Source organism: Brassica oleracea, chromosome C6 (genome assembly GCF_000695525.1).
Source record: "Brassica oleracea var. oleracea cultivar TO1000 chromosome C6, BOL, whole genome shotgun sequence".
NCBI classification, from domain to species: domain Eukaryota; kingdom Viridiplantae; phylum Streptophyta; class Magnoliopsida; order Brassicales; family Brassicaceae; genus Brassica; species Brassica oleracea.
In genome coordinates, this window is record NC_027753.1 from 20490058 (window position 1) to 20505571 (window position 15514).

The 15514-nt window shown below is 36.4% G+C and overlaps 1 protein-coding gene and 1 long non-coding RNA gene across 2 annotated transcripts; both read right to left on the reverse strand.

Moving 5' to 3' along the window:
• Window positions 1–6766: 6766 nt before the first annotated feature.
• Window positions 6767–8796, reverse strand: LOC106298933 (WAT1-related protein At3g56620-like). Its single transcript, XM_013735063.1, has 7 exons — window positions 8526–8796; window positions 8360–8422; window positions 8155–8271; window positions 7808–8036; window positions 7511–7669; window positions 7250–7401; window positions 6767–7154 (listed from the first exon to the last, which is right to left on the reverse strand). The coding sequence occupies exons 1-7, from the start codon at window positions 8711–8713 to the stop codon at window positions 6941–6943; spliced, it is 1122 nt and encodes a 373-aa protein (XP_013590517.1). The 5' UTR covers window positions 8714–8796; the 3' UTR covers window positions 6767–6940.
• Window positions 8797–13009: 4213 nt separating this feature from the next.
• Window positions 13010–13926, reverse strand: LOC106299712. Its single transcript, XR_001261847.1, has 4 exons — window positions 13902–13926; window positions 13739–13820; window positions 13389–13657; window positions 13010–13091 (listed from the first exon to the last, which is right to left on the reverse strand). It is a non-coding gene; the product is annotated as an uncharacterized LOC106299712 (long non-coding RNA).
• Window positions 13927–15514: the final 1588 nt, after the last annotated feature.

Consider the following 15514-nt stretch of genomic DNA (forward strand, 5'->3'; position numbering starts at 1 on the left):
TATGATCTTAGTTTTTAGATTGAAGTCTCTATAATCTAGTGAAAGTGTGAAACATTACATAATTCTGTGAAGAGTTTTTTTTATAATCATTTTCAGACTTTTATGAGTCAGACACCAAAAACAAAATCTCAAAAACCCTGACATGGCAGTGATCTCATCCTGCATTCCCTGCAAATTTAATCTTCTTTTCCTTCTGTGGCCATTCCTTGAGAAAAAGGTAGGGTATACACGAAGAAAAAGTTGGGAAATTGAGGAAGAAACATATATCAGGTTTTTTTTTTTGCATGAGTATCTGTAGACGAACACACTTGTGTGTGGCTCTTTGATAAAAAATAATGACATTGAAAATTTGCAATTGATACTATTACTCCTCTAAGTCCTCTTCCCAACTATTTTAAGATATAATGTGGTTTGGGTAATATAAACAGAGTCATTACAATTCTTTTGGCCAACCTTCAAAAGGGCATCAACTAGTCTCCTGGTAGTAATAGTAGTCGTTGTAATAATCTGTCTGTAAATATTTTTTTTTTAAAGGAAAGTGCTGGAAGAAACTGCTTTTACCGTTCAAGCTGTAGAAAAGAAGCAGCAGTTCGCAAAAGCAGAACTGTTCCGGTAACAAACATCAAGGTAATTGTATAAAGTAAAACAAGGCAAACAAAAATGTATGTATGGAAAATGAAGAGAGTTTTTGTAAAAGAGTTGTTGAGGTTTGCAACACACTAACATCCGAGGAAAAAAACTTATAAATAAAATCTTTGTTTTTATTTTGTATATAAATTATAAAGTAATTTTGTTTCATCAGATTTGTGTGTTTTCACATCTCTAGACATATATTAACGGCTGAACATATTGGCAGAAAAAATCTGTGATGGACAATACACGTTTTTACTTTGTCAATTGTAATCCGAAATTGTTCTTTTTTTTACTACGATCAAACTTATTTTATATAGAATAAAAACAGGAAGGAATAACTCTAATTGTAATTCTTATAAATTAGTATATATTTGAGTGCTTTTTCAAGAACGTAATGTTTTTGAGCACATTTAAGCTTTTGGGTACAAAGGCCTTGAACACATGCCTTGTCAAAATCTTTCAATGTGATAAATTTCTAAACAGCATACATTTTGTTTCAGCGGACCATGGACCTACATGAGTGTAAAGTTTATTTCATGAATGGAAGTTTGTGTTTAAAAAGAAAAAGAGTGTTGCCCATATTTATTTGTGATGACCGGTTCTTTTTTCTATGCTCAGGACCGGACCTGCATATGAGTGAAGGAGCCGCTTTGATCTCCACGACTGCAACACCATTTCCTGAGAGGTAGACTCTGATAGAGAATAGATGTATTTGATTCAATAACCTCCCAACCAGCCTCTCTTGATCTCAATCGAGAATCAAGTCAATACAATTCTAATGCAAAGAAGGCCTAAGCCAAAACTTCCATAATCCTCTCATTAACTCTGGGTCCTTTTATATATACTCAGGCCCAATTACAATTGCTCATAACAAACTCTAACCGCCACTCTCCACAGCTAGTGCCAGCTCATCCTCCTTCTGATCATCTTCTTTCTTCTCGTTCCTCCTCTTATCTCTTCTCTTCCTCGTGTACACGCATAATGGCATATCAATACCCCCTCCCGAGTTTCAGCTTGTCCTCAAGTAAAGATGAAGGAAACTGCTGTTTAAGTTCACCCACCCTCAACCATGAAGACTCATGATCTAGAAGATGCTTCCACTTCACTAACACTTCCAAATATCCATTCTCATCATAACGTCTGTCTAATACTTCATCACGTTCAATCAATAAATCATCCGAACCTGAAAGCGTAGGAGGTAAAGGAGTGATGTCCATAGAAACTCCAACTACTGGTTTCAACTGAGAAATATGAAACACTGAGTGAATTTTTGAATTCTCAGGCAACTCCAGGCGATAAGCAACCTTCCCGATTCGTGCAACAACTGGAAAAGGTCCATAATATCTCGCCACAAGTTTCTGAAACAATCTGCGACTTACCGACTGTTGCCTATACGGTCTGAGCTTCAGATAAACCTTCTCTCCCACCTGAAACTCCAAGTCTCTTATGTGCTTATCCGCATTACTCTTCATTATTGCCTGAGCACGCAACAAATTTTGCTTGATAGAAGAAAGCAACAACTCACGCTCCTTTAACATCACATCCAACTCAAAATTCTGTGTAGCCCCATCCTCATAAGCCATCAACGTAGGAGGATCGCGGCCATATACCAACTTGAAAGGAGTACACTTCAACGCCGTGTGATACGACGTGTTGTACCACAACTCTGCCCACGCCAAATACTGCAACCAATTCTTTGGGTGAGTAGAAGCGAAGCAACGAAGGTAAGTCTCTAAACACCGGTTCAATACTTCCATCTGGCCATCTGTTTGGGGGTGGAAGGCAGTGCTGAAACGCAATCACGTGCCTGACAAACGAAAACACTCCTTCCAAAACTTGCACAAAAAATCTTGTCTCTGTCAGAGATGATTGATTTCAGAAACCCGTGCAATCTCACCACTTCTTTCACAAATTTCTGAGCAACATCCACGGCTGTAAAAGGATGTTTCAAGGAGATGAAATGGCCATACTTACTCAGCCTATCCACTACAACCAGAATCACATTCACACTTTGAGAAACCGGTAAGCCCTCTACAAAGTCCATCGCAATGTCTTCCCAAATACGAACCGGTAACTCGATTGGTTGCAACAGCCCTGCTGGTGACAGCGTAGAGTACTTGTGTGTTTGGCACACAAAACAAGCCGCCAAATACTCTTGAACTCTCTTCCTCATCTTAGGCCAGTAAAACATTGCCTTTACTCTCTGTAATGTTCTCAAAACCCCTGCATGACCTCCCATAACTGTGTCATGACACTCCTGCATGATCAACGGAATCTGGTTTGAAGTAGATGGAATCACGAGTTTCTGTTTGTAAAATAGCCTCCCATTAATCAAAGAGAACCCATTCTTAACCGTTTGACCAGTCTGCAATCTATTACTGATCAACTGAATCTCTTCGTTCTCCTCAACTTCTCTATAAAGATCCTGTAACTGTAGTGTCACTGGAACAGTCATAGCCAACAACAATAACCCTGCTTCACTCTCCAATGAATGATCAATACGAGACAATCCATCCGCGACTTTGTTTTCACTACCCACCTTGTACTCAATATCAAACTCGTACCCAAGAATCCTTGTTAGCCAACGCTGATAGTCCAATGTGATTTTGCTCTGCTCCAACAAATACTTCAGATTTTGCTGATCAGTATGCACAACAAAACGCCTTCCTAACAAGTAATGACGCCATTTCTGTATGGCCATCACTATTGCCATGAGTTCACACTCATAGATTGGTTTTTGTTTCTCTCTGGCAGTCAACCCATGACTGAAGAAAGCAATAGGATGATGACCTTGCATCAAAACTGCTCCTAATCCAATGCCTGAAGCATCCGACTCCACGATGAAGAGCTGATTGAAGTCCGGAAGAGCCAAAACAGGCGTTGTGATCATCGCCTTTTTTAACTTCTCAAACGCTTCTTGTGGTAGAAGACCCCACTCAAACTGATCTTTCTTCAACAACTCAGTCAATGGTTTGGCAAGGCACCCATAATACATCACGAAACGTCGGTAATACCCTGTCAAACCCAAAAAGCCTCTTAACTGTTCTACTGATCTCGGAATCGGCCAGTTCTTAACAGCCTCTATTTCTTCTCATCTGTAGACACTCCATCCTTACTGATCACATGACCCAAGTATTCGACGCTATCTTGAGAAAAAGAGCATTTTATTTTTATTATCAAAGAGCTTATGCTTCACAAACACATCCAACACCTTGCTGACATGCTCAATATGCTCCTCCAAATTTCTGTTGTAGATCAATATATCATCGAAGAACACAAGGACAAATTTCCGCAAAAATTGACGAAAAACGTCATTCATTAAAGCTTGGAAAGTTGCAGGCGCATTGGTGAGCCCGAACGGCATCACCAAGAACTCGAAATGACTGTCATGTGTTCTGAAAGCGGTCTTAGCAATATCCTCCTCTGGTATTCGTATCTGATAATACCCAGACCGCAAATCTAGCTTCGTAAAGACAGTTGCGCCATGAAGTTCATCCAATAACTGATCTATGATCGGAATAGGATACTTGTCTTGTACTATAGCCCTGTTCAAAGCCTTATAATCCACACAAAATCAATGTGAATTATCCTTCTTCTTAACTAATAACACATGACTAGAAAACGGACTGTGACTCGGCCTGATCAACCCTTCTTCAAGCATCTCCTGTACCAAGTTCTCCATAACTTATTTATGGGCAAGCAGGTAACGATAAGGTCTCACACTGATCGGCTTAGTACTGTCCTTCAGTACAATAGCATGTTCATTACCACGAACTGGAGGTAGGCCAGTAGGTTTCTGAAACAACGAATCATAGCACAACAACATCTCAGCCATTACAGGAGGAATTACTTTGTCTGACCCCTTAGTCTTATCCAAAGTCTTTAGCTCGATGGCACAACCGCTGTTTTGAATGTGGGCCTCAGGTAACAGTGTTTTGAGTGACACATTAGGAGCATGTAAGGATGGATCTCCTGTTAATGTCACTTGTCTTCCCTGATGACAGAAAGACCACTCATTCTTCTCCCAATCTACCATACAAACTCCCAAAGTACGTAATCACTGCACCCACATAATAACATCCACGTTTCCGAGATCCAAGACCACAAAGTCAGCCTGAAAGGAAATCGTAGGTAACAGCATCTGCACGTTTTGACAAATCCCCGAGCTCTGAACTGATAAGCCGGCTCCTAGCAACACTTCCAAGTTCGCATTATTCGTCGTCTTGAGCTTGCACTGAGCCACTGTCGCTGGAAAAATGAAGTTGTGGGTGGCTCCACTGTCCACCATCACTACCACTCGATTCATGTTAATAGTTCCTCGAACCTTCGTAGTGGTTGGTGAAGAATTTCCCAAAAAAGAATTCAAGGACAACACCATCAGAGTAGACTCTGAATGCTCTGATTCATCCTCTAACTCAACCAAAGACTGATCCACTATCTCCATTTCGATGCCATTAATAACCGTGAGCACTTGTAATGAACGGTTTGAACACCAATGTTGACGGGACCACTTCTCATCACACGTAAAACATAACCCTAATCTCTTCTTGTCCGCAATCTGACTCTCCGTCAATTTCAATTGAGGCCTTTGCACCTTGGTTCCACTGTTCTTATCAGAAGGTGTCACAGTCGTAGCTGGTTTAACAAACAGTTGTCGCCAGTGTTGTTTTGATTCCCAAGATTTCTCACGACGAACCATTTTATACAAAGAGCTGTCCTCCATCTGATAAGCAGTAGCAATCATTTCTGGAAGATCTACAGGCTTACTCATATTCACCACTTCACGCATCTCTGGAGTCAAACCATTCATGAAAATCCCTTCACGCTGTTTATCAGTCAACCCACTGACCTGAGTAGAAAGGTCTTCAAACTTGTGAATGTATTGAGCAATCTTTCCAGTTTGTTTAACTGCAAAAAACGGCTGGCTCGGATCACGCAGCTTTTCTCTGCTGAATCTTGCTAAAACTCTTTCTTTGAAATCCTGCCAGCTCGTGAAATTGCTTCTCTGAACTTCACTATTAAACCAACTCAACACATCACCTGCAAGACTGACAGACACAATGTCCAATTTCTTCCTTTCATCATAACCTCCGATTCTAAAATATCTCTCAGCTAACGCAAACCAGCCATAAGCATCATCACCAGAGAACGAAGGAAGTGCAACACGCTTCAGCAAACTATCTCTACTATCACTCCCCGTATTTCTCTCATGTCCTTCCTCCATCCTAGAACTACGGCCAGGTTCGGAGTTTAGATTGTGTACCTGATAGTTGGGATGACGATACGGTGGAGGACTTGGATCCGTAACTTCCACCGTTTTCGAATCCTTCTTCGCAAACAAATCGCACAATCTCTCGAAATTCGAATCTATCTTCGCTTGCAATTCGTCGTACCGATTGATCGATTTCTTCTCCAGATCTTCGATCTTCGACATCGTCTTCTCTTCCGACGCACAAATCGCAGCGCGAAACTCACTGTTCGTCTCAAATTGCGCCGCCGTGTGACCGCGCAACGTCTTGACCAGTGATTCCAACGTCTCCGGATAATCGTCGATCTGATTTCGTAACGTCTTCCTCATCTCGTCGTCGCGATTGCTAGCTCCAGATCCCTCAAAGCTGCACCAATTTGATAGAGAATAGATGTATTTGATTTAATAACCTTCCAACCACCCTCTCTTGATCTCACAAATCGAGAATCAAGCCAATACAATTCTAATGCAAAGAAGGCCTAAGCCAAAACTTCCATAATCCTCTCATTGACTCTGGGTCCTTTTATATATACTCAGGCCCAGTTACAATTGCTCATAAAAAATTCTAACCGTCACTCTCCACAGCTAGTGCCAGCTCATCCTCCTTCCGATCATCTTCTTTCTTCTCGTTCCTCCTCTTATCTCTTCTCTTCCTCGTGTACACCCATAATGGCATATCAATATCGTGGCTCATTGCCGTAACCTCATCATATAAATGTATGTTTATTCTTATGACTTGAGCAAAAAAAAATTTTATTCTTATGAGAAGACGTAGAATCATTTCCATTACAAACTCTCTGTCACCTCAATAGTAACTCATTTGAATTATACTGGGATGGTCAACTGGATTGAACGAGATTATTAGTCTGATTGGTCGAAAGATTTGAAACATACATATAATCATTATTTCCCTGCTAAATAAGAAGATTATAAAGCCTAAAAGCAAAAGATTCGAGCATGATATATAGTACAAAGAAAAAGTTGCTCCTCTATCGAACAAAAGAAAAGAAGACTTAAAATATCTAATTAAAGCTCGTGAACATTTTTCTACCTACAAGACTACGACAAACCCACCACCATCTTAGCTTTCCCAGTAGATTGCATTTCAACATCTACCTCATTAATTCTTGGCATCGAGAGACTATTGTTTCTGAAGCCTTTACAACATTTGACAACTACTACAAACTTCTCTTCACTATTCTCTTCTTCATCCCCTTCCTTTCCCCACAGAACCGCACAGACTCCCACCATTATTATCGCCATTCCAAGAACCCTAAGATTTTAGAAATGAATAACAAAAAATAGTAGAGGTTTAGACACATACGAGGATGGAGCCATGTGATCTAATTGCTCAAAATTCATGCTTACCCGCCAAGGTATAATCTTTGGCCGAGGATAAGTAAGCCAGTGATGGATCCGATTATGACAGAAAGAGGGTTAAAAGCAGTGACAAAGACAACGCTTTTTTGCTTCGTCATCATCCCTTGAACGTAGTACGCTATGCTAGACGACATTATACCCTATAAAAGTACACATTCACAAATTACATAACTAAGTATTATAATTATTTCTCAAAAGGTATTATAATTTTAAACAAAGTTATATATGTAACCATGAAGAAGAACGAACCGCGTAAACAGAGGCAAGAAGGTTCATGTCAAAGCCAATGTTCCATGCATAAAGGTTTGGTTCAATCACAAACGTTAGGGCTGTGGACTGTAACGTTCCCATGAAGCACACCATCGTCGATAAAGAACCGTGAGATGAGTATCTCTTCAACGTAGCCGCCTAAAGAAATAAATTTCCTAACTCGTTAGGAAAAATGTTAATCAAACATAGCGCAAATTAAACTCGCATATATTTTCTTTTTATAACAAAAATATTTAGATAATTTATCTACTTGTGTCACCTTGAAAAAATGATTACCTGAAGAACAAAGAAGGAAGCCCAAGAAAACGAGGCGATGAGGAGGAAGACGGTGACCTTGAGGTAGTCCTCCCCGACCGACAACGAAGCATCACCGATGAGGTGAGACCGGAGAAGGTTGATAAAAGGGCCTTTGATTAAAATCATCAACATGGCTCCAACAACTATCACTAATGTCCCCACCACTTTTGCTTGGAATCTTACTTTTCTCATGTCCACCTTCTCCATCCTTTTTTATCACCAAAACAACCATTGATTGTTATCAACGTACCATATTTTATCAATGAACCTATTATGTTTACCATCATATATAATTAATTTTAAGATTATGCTTTATATTTAGCTACCTGCAAATTATGGAAATGATAAAGGTCAAAGCGGGCATGATGTTGGTGACGGCGCCGGCAAAAGTTGGTGAAGTGAGTTTAAGACCAGCATAATATAGGTTCTGATCGATCACAGGTCTGTTTTAAAGAATCCACAAAATAAAAATGTATTATATGCATGTCAAGCAAATGTCTTGAAAATTGATTCAAAAGAAAGAAGACTAACCCAAGAAGACCTAGTACAAATATTTGCATGAATATTGTGAACGTCATCTTCGGCCTCACTTTCCTAGAACATCCAAATAAAAAATAACTTTTAACTTTTGTCAGTCTCATTTAAATGCTTAAGTATCCGATCGAACTTTGTATGTTTCGCAATATAGATATGTTACCTCTCGGAGAGGAGGGCGAAAGGTGCGATAGCGGCCGTGGCAAAGGCATTGCGATAAGCCACAAGGACGAAATGGCTCATGCCGCGGTCGAGCACAACCTTGGTCACGAGGTTCATGCCAGCGTATCCGAATTGGAGGCATATCATTGCAAAGTAGGGCTTGGCTGATTCCGACATCTTTAACACCATATTTAAAATCTCTGTTTAAATGATATATCGATTCAAAAATATATATTGCAATGGAGGTGAGACACCACTTGTGGGGGCTGTGGCTTGAGCTCTTCCTACGAACAAAGTGGTGAAAGGTTCTTTGTATTTATAGAGCATCATATTCGGATGTGTTTACAAAAAAAAAAAAATCATATTCGGATGAGTTCAAATGCCCTTTTGTTTCTTTTCTGATAATTATTATTATTTATATAATTTTTAGTTTTTTACAATGGCGTTCGTATTTATTATTCCGTTCTATATGTATTTCTTTTTTTTTCCCCCGGGAGGAGGATTAAGGTGAATTTTTTTTGTCAATTTATGAATACATAGGTCCATGGTCCCTCTATTTTTACAATGATACCAATTAAGGTGATTTTTTTTGTCAATTTATGAGTACATGGGTCCCTCTAAATTTCATTTTTTTCCTCATATACGAAGAACCAACGGAGAAATATTTTCATCTTCTAATGAGGAACAAGTTGAAACAATAATTAAAGTTCAAAAATATTATAAAATTCCAAATAATTCAAAAAAAATGGCGCAAGACTAATAAAATATTCACTCACTCAATTTAACCTCATCACGTAAAAAGATAAGAAAGAAAAAGGTTTAAACGAACAGAAGAAGAGTTAATGATCTTTGTTTTGTATTTTCTTTTAGTACTAGGTTGAACAGAAGAAGAGTTAATGATCTTTGTTTTGTATTTTCTTTTAGTACTAGGTTGAACAGAAGAAGAGTTAATGATCTTTGTTTTGTATTTTCTTTTAGTACTAGGTTAAAAATATTAACCTACCCGTGTCCAGAGACTCCGAGGGTCTTATAGAATAATAAATATATATTCAATAACTAAAAAACAGAGACTATTACATATATAATAGAATTGGTGCGAATATATAAATAAATTTTATTAATCCAAACAATATTTTTTTTTCAATTTAATAGGATATATAATTTAATTTAAATGATATTAACATATATAGTATACTTTTAATATTGATGTCTATTAAATTATGTTTTCTACTCAAATTTTTTTTTGATCATTTGTATCTTTTGAAGAAAAAAATTTTAAATTACCAATAACAAAATTTTCACTGTAGGATTAATAGTTTTCGTAATTTATAATTAAAAAAAAAATTAAGTTGTCAATGTTTGTTCAAAGATTTTATAAAAAAAAATTGTTCAATGTAAATTTTGAAATTAAAATATTTATGTATTTTATATAGTATATAGTTTAATTTAAAAACATATATATATATATATATATATATCTTTTAATCTTAATAATCATTAAATGAGACTTTCTACTTATATGATTTTGTAATCATTTGTATCTTGTAATAACAAAAATTTTAAACAATGAATCACAAAATTTGAATGTGAGACTTTTAACCGTTATAGTAATTTATGTCTTTTAAAAAAATTCAAAATATGACATATACAGAAAAATCAGAATTTTTATTATATGGTTAAAGTGGTTGCTTAATTTATTTTAATAGTTTAAAATTAAACAAATATGATGAAAGATACAATAATTTTTATCAAATCTGTATTAGTCAAAATCATGAACTGTCATATATACTTTAGCTATATTAAACAATTCTGTAATTTTTAATTAATGAAATATAGTGAACATTAATAATGAATTTATGATTAGCTTAACAAAAATTTATTATATATTTGGATAGACCAACTTATTTTTGTAAATTTCTAAGATTTATTATAATGATGACACGTGGCTACAAAAAAAATGTTATAATGCTTTCAATTAATATATATGTGAGATTTTCGTAGCCAAAACTATCTCTCTCATGCATGTCTTCATATAATTACATTATTTTTCTTACTTTTTATGGCACCTTTTAAATACAGATCTTATGTCTCGCAGGTAAGAAAATACCATCTTTTATTGGCAGAGTTATAACATATTTTGTTACAAAAAAGTTATAACATATTTTACTTAGAAATTTAGTTGTATCATAAGCTTCATAGTTTCACTTTACGTATGTTTTCTAGCTAATTTATATTTTCTTAATTTCTGAAAAAACTTATTCATCGTTTTGTTTACCATTTATGTTTGCTATCTGTTCATTTTTTTCTCTTCATTCATTCCTCTTTATTCAGTTTCTTTTTCAATTCAATTCTTTAGATGATTTTTTTTTCAAACTTTTTTTCCATTCATTTTGTTCAACAATGGGTCACCAATTGAAGCCATAGTATATAGCATTTCGAAATATTAACACGATAATCATGCTAATATTAATTTTTGACTAAAAATGATATAAAATAAATATTCAGTTGTTTTGCATGTATAATACTTTTAATATTTGAGATTATTTATTTTAAGATGTACATGATGTGAAAAGGATATAAAATGAATATATAATAAACTGATGCGAAATGAACAAGTAACGATCAGAGTGAACACACACAACCCCCTCCAATATCACATTATAATTATTCTGACATTGGGACTTTAGGGAAAGCAGCACACCAAACACAAGTGGACGGAGTGTTTTACAACTTACCTCTGTTCAAAAACGCGGCCGCGTTACCGATTTTGCGGCCGCTTATGTGTGGAGGGTTGTTGAACGTGGCAATTATGATCAATTCGGTTGTCGTGAATAGTAACCCACGTAGTTTCAACTTAGAACGTGGAATAAGAAAACTCAGCGTCGAATTAGACAAAACCGTGTTAGGGTTTTGTCCAAATCTCTTAAGCACTAGAAAAAACTCAGATTTGTTAGTTTTGGATTGGAAACACGTGAATAGTATGTGATTAAATCGTCGAAGTTTGAGTTGAAACAATGGCGGCCGCAAACAGAAATAAAAAAGAGTTATTAACACAAAGTGCTACCAACACACTTTCAGGTAATTGAAGACTCATTTCTCTTTTCAAAACCGAAACTAGAGATGGGTATTTAGGTAAAAAAAACATTTTTTATTGGTTAGGTTAGTTAGGGGATTTTTTGTGGACTCAAAATAAAATTTATTTTGGTTTATTATTTTACCTAGAGCCCGTAAAAGTGATTTCTTTTGGTAAATTTTTAACAATAAAAAGGCAAAGCTACGGCTCCCGAAGAGAAAACGACGGAGGAGCCTGCCGACGGAGGACGATTTGACGGTGGAGATCGAGGAAATAAACCATGACCTCGAGAAAGAAGCGAGGGGCGAAGGAGAAAGATAAAGGTGAGTTTTTTTTTTTTTGCTTTCATGTTTCAACAAAGAGAAACTCCATGCCTCTGTTTTCCTCCTCGTAAAGCTTCCGAGTTAATGATTGTGCCAGCTGCATCTTTCGCTGCTTTGTTAGCAGCTGAGAGGATCACAGATAAAAAAAACTTTACAAAAGAGTGAGGCAGAGACATTAAAGAAATAGGTTGCTGAGATAAAATCCCCACAAAACAGAATACGAGTTTGGTTAGGTACTCCCGACATGGCGGAAGCCGTGTATGTTTACTATTACGCCGCCTATGCTTATAATTGCACCCCCTGTAAGTTCCATGGAGTATAGACTCGTCTCAATTTCTCAAATCTCAAGGGATAGTTACTGGAATTCTCCTGATCCATATATTCAATGATTGACTTGTGTTTCTCCTGTAAATATCTGTTTTTAATCTTGATAAATGAGGATGTCTGTAATCATACTTATATGTATGCAAATCTGAATAACAATGTCGACAAGTACATATAAATGCTTAATCATTCTTATATGGTTTCTTTGTGTACATGTGGATCAAGAATTACATGTGCAAATAGATATTATTATTTTGTACACATGGATAGCGAAAAGTATGTGTACACATGGATAAATACAAATTTTTTTTGTGAACACTCCAATCCATTGTCCATATGGACATCACTTCCCATCTCTTCTGCTTTTTCAAAGTTTTTTGTTCTACCTTACTACAATTAAAAACCAATCTTTGCATGCATTTAAAAATGTGTCCATCTTATAAGTTGTCCATGTGTACATCAGTACATGTAAACGATATGAAAAGATTAATGAAAGCATGTCATGTTTTCAAGAAGTGGCGATGAGAGTTGAAATGCGGCAAAATCTTTGTACTAACACAATCACGGTGATACAAAATCAAATGTTTAATAGGAAAGGAAGTGCGAGAAAGAGAACATTTTATATTTAAACACAACTTTTGTTGCTTGAATTTGTATTTGCTCAACATATATATGAAAATCATATTGATATGTATACATACTCCAGTCTATTCACATGTACATCTTAACTTTGCTATCCACATGTACACCTCTACACGATATCCACATGTACAATAATTACCTCACATGTACACTTTCACACGATATCCATGATGGCTACATGTATACTCATTAGACAACTTCAAGTCTGCAACCACGCAATACAATCTCATTAATAAAAAGAAAATATATATTTGATAACACTAATGACTAGTCTATAGCACCATTCCATGAATCCCTAGATATCCAAGACCCAGAATCAGGCTTCCATTAACAACAATCATATCAACCAAAATGTAACATCAGAAAACCACTGATCACTTTTGCTTAAAAAAAAAAAACTACTGATCACTAAAAGATAAATCAGTTTCTTGGTATAACAGAGACAAACAGTAGTTATGGCATAAGATTAGGTAGCTAAACATAACAGAGATATGTCAAAAACCTGTTCAGCTGGGTAGTTGTAACCCATGGACATCATTCCACCACGATCTTCAGCGCTAAAAATACATTCCTCTTGGCTTCCAAGCACGGATTAGAATCAAACAAACATGTTTTCTCAACTTGTGACAAAGAGAGAAAGTGGAGTTGACCATATAGTACATCAGTACATGGTCTCACTTCGATCCTGCAAAAGGATTCGCCATTTAGCAAGAGCATTGGGATCAGAAAGTCCATCTCTTGCTTGCTCCTCCATTCTCTTCAAGTCGGTCACTGTTTTATTAAAAAAAGGTTTATCATTTCCATAAGGCTCAGAAGACGCTTCATAAAAAAGAAACTCAAGTAGTCACTTACTGGAACGCTGAATTTGATGCTCAGAGTCCATGGCACTAGATGGAAGAAGACGATCTCTCTCAGTCATCGTGAACGCAATTCCCTAACAAAGAGTTGGATTTTAATTAAAAAAATTAAAACAGATCCAGATTCAAAAGAATAATAAAGCCCATTGATTTCATACCTTGTTGAACCAAGGAAACCAAGGGAACCAAGGGTGAGTAAAGGATCCTCCGGTGGAGCATACGTATACGATTGAGAGAAAAATCAGCTGGAGTTTGTTACCTATGTCCATCGCAGCAAAAAATCGTACAGATCTGGCTATACTCTGATTCTGTATGTGTGAATGTGTGACGATGATTGTCAGAGACTCATTATCGTTGTCTCGTGATTTTCCTATGAAGACGACGAAGAGGAGATTCCGCGGCGGCTCATCACGGCGAGTCGCGACCAAAGGAGCCACTAGATGACGGCGAAGTTGCGAGCAGAGCACCTGTGTCCCGCGGACGCACAACTGCAGCGACAAAAACAGAGCTCAAAACCGATGACGACGACGACGATGATAAATCCTAAAAAAGGTGAATTTTTTTTGTCAGAAGTTTGTCTTTTCCTTATTGTTACGGGAAAGTAACTAAACTAGTTAGGAAGCAAACTAGGTTTAAGAAAAAGTGTCTCAATAGTCAAAAGTGACCAAAAATGTAATTAATAACTAGAAATGTGCCTAGAGTGTAATACTTTCAATAAAAAAATGGTCTAGGAAAAAGATGACTACGAAATTACGATCTTGCCCTCACTAAATAAAAAAATAAAAAGTTTCGGTACATGTAATGGGGGTTGAACTCTGACCCTTTTCAAGTTTCCAAGGCAGCAGTTTCCAAGGCAGCATTTACCACTCTAACTGTAAAGAATCTTTGAAAACTAGCGAAACTATAAATATATAACCAAAGTAATTGTTTTTTTTTTAAATTAATCTGCATTCCTTTTTCCAATTTACAATTCGGCAATAACCATTTTGGTTAATTAAATTAGTTGTACAATATGAAACCATTTATATATACCGACTACAACTTAAAACGTTAATTACGTGTAAAAGTACAAAAAATTCCTCTCCGCGTACTCTCCAATTTTTTCCACTTTTTCGATAAATCGCTAGGCCCGTGTGTGCCGCACTCGTAGCGCTTATCGGGTTTCCGAACAAGGCAATTTACAAGTGAGTAGAAATAGAGTTGGGCCCAAGCTTACGTTGTCTGTGGGATCCGCAGATGAAATAATATCTGTTGATGTTGCAAAATGCTTTGAAGTGAGTGGTTTTGTTTTGTGGTGGCACTAACCATATCCACAGAGATGTGATAATTGGAGTCGCACCGTGAATGCTGATGCAATTAACGTAAACATAAACACAAACACTGAGAAAGTTCAATTGCTAATTAGCTAATATAGTATATAGCTATCTATGCACTAGTTTAATACACAAGAACATTTGGCTATTTTGCTTCATATGAGTCACAACTTTGTCATCAGTCTTAAAATATATATTTGCTTTAATATGACAAATTGAAAAAGTTAACCGAAACTAAAACTAAAATTAATCAAGCCATAAGTAATTGTTAATAAAAATGTATATACTGAGTGCGTTTATGGATATTAATCCGTATGGACCGTAGAACACAATATCAATATACTATTTTGAATAAAAGATCTGCACATCTTGGTAATTAATTGATTTTGAGTTTTTTTTTTTTTGTCTTTTTTAGTTGGGGTTCGGTGTTATGTTGCTCGCACTTTATTAATTTTAAA

Bases quoted from the DNA above. Each gene is read 5' to 3' on its own strand.
- LOC106298933 (XM_013735063.1), bottom strand. From the start codon at position 8,713: ATGGTGTTAAAGATGTCGGAATCAGCCAAGCCCTACTTTGCAATGATA. The intron at 7,402-7,510 runs GTTCGTTCTTCT...GTACTTTTATAG, and splicing joins TTCTTGCCTCTGTTTACGCG to GGTATAATGTCGTCTAGCAT. The intron at 7,155-7,249 runs GTAAGCATGAAT...CTAAAATCTTAG, and splicing joins CAAAGATTATACCTTGGCGG to GGTTCTTGGAATGGCGATAA.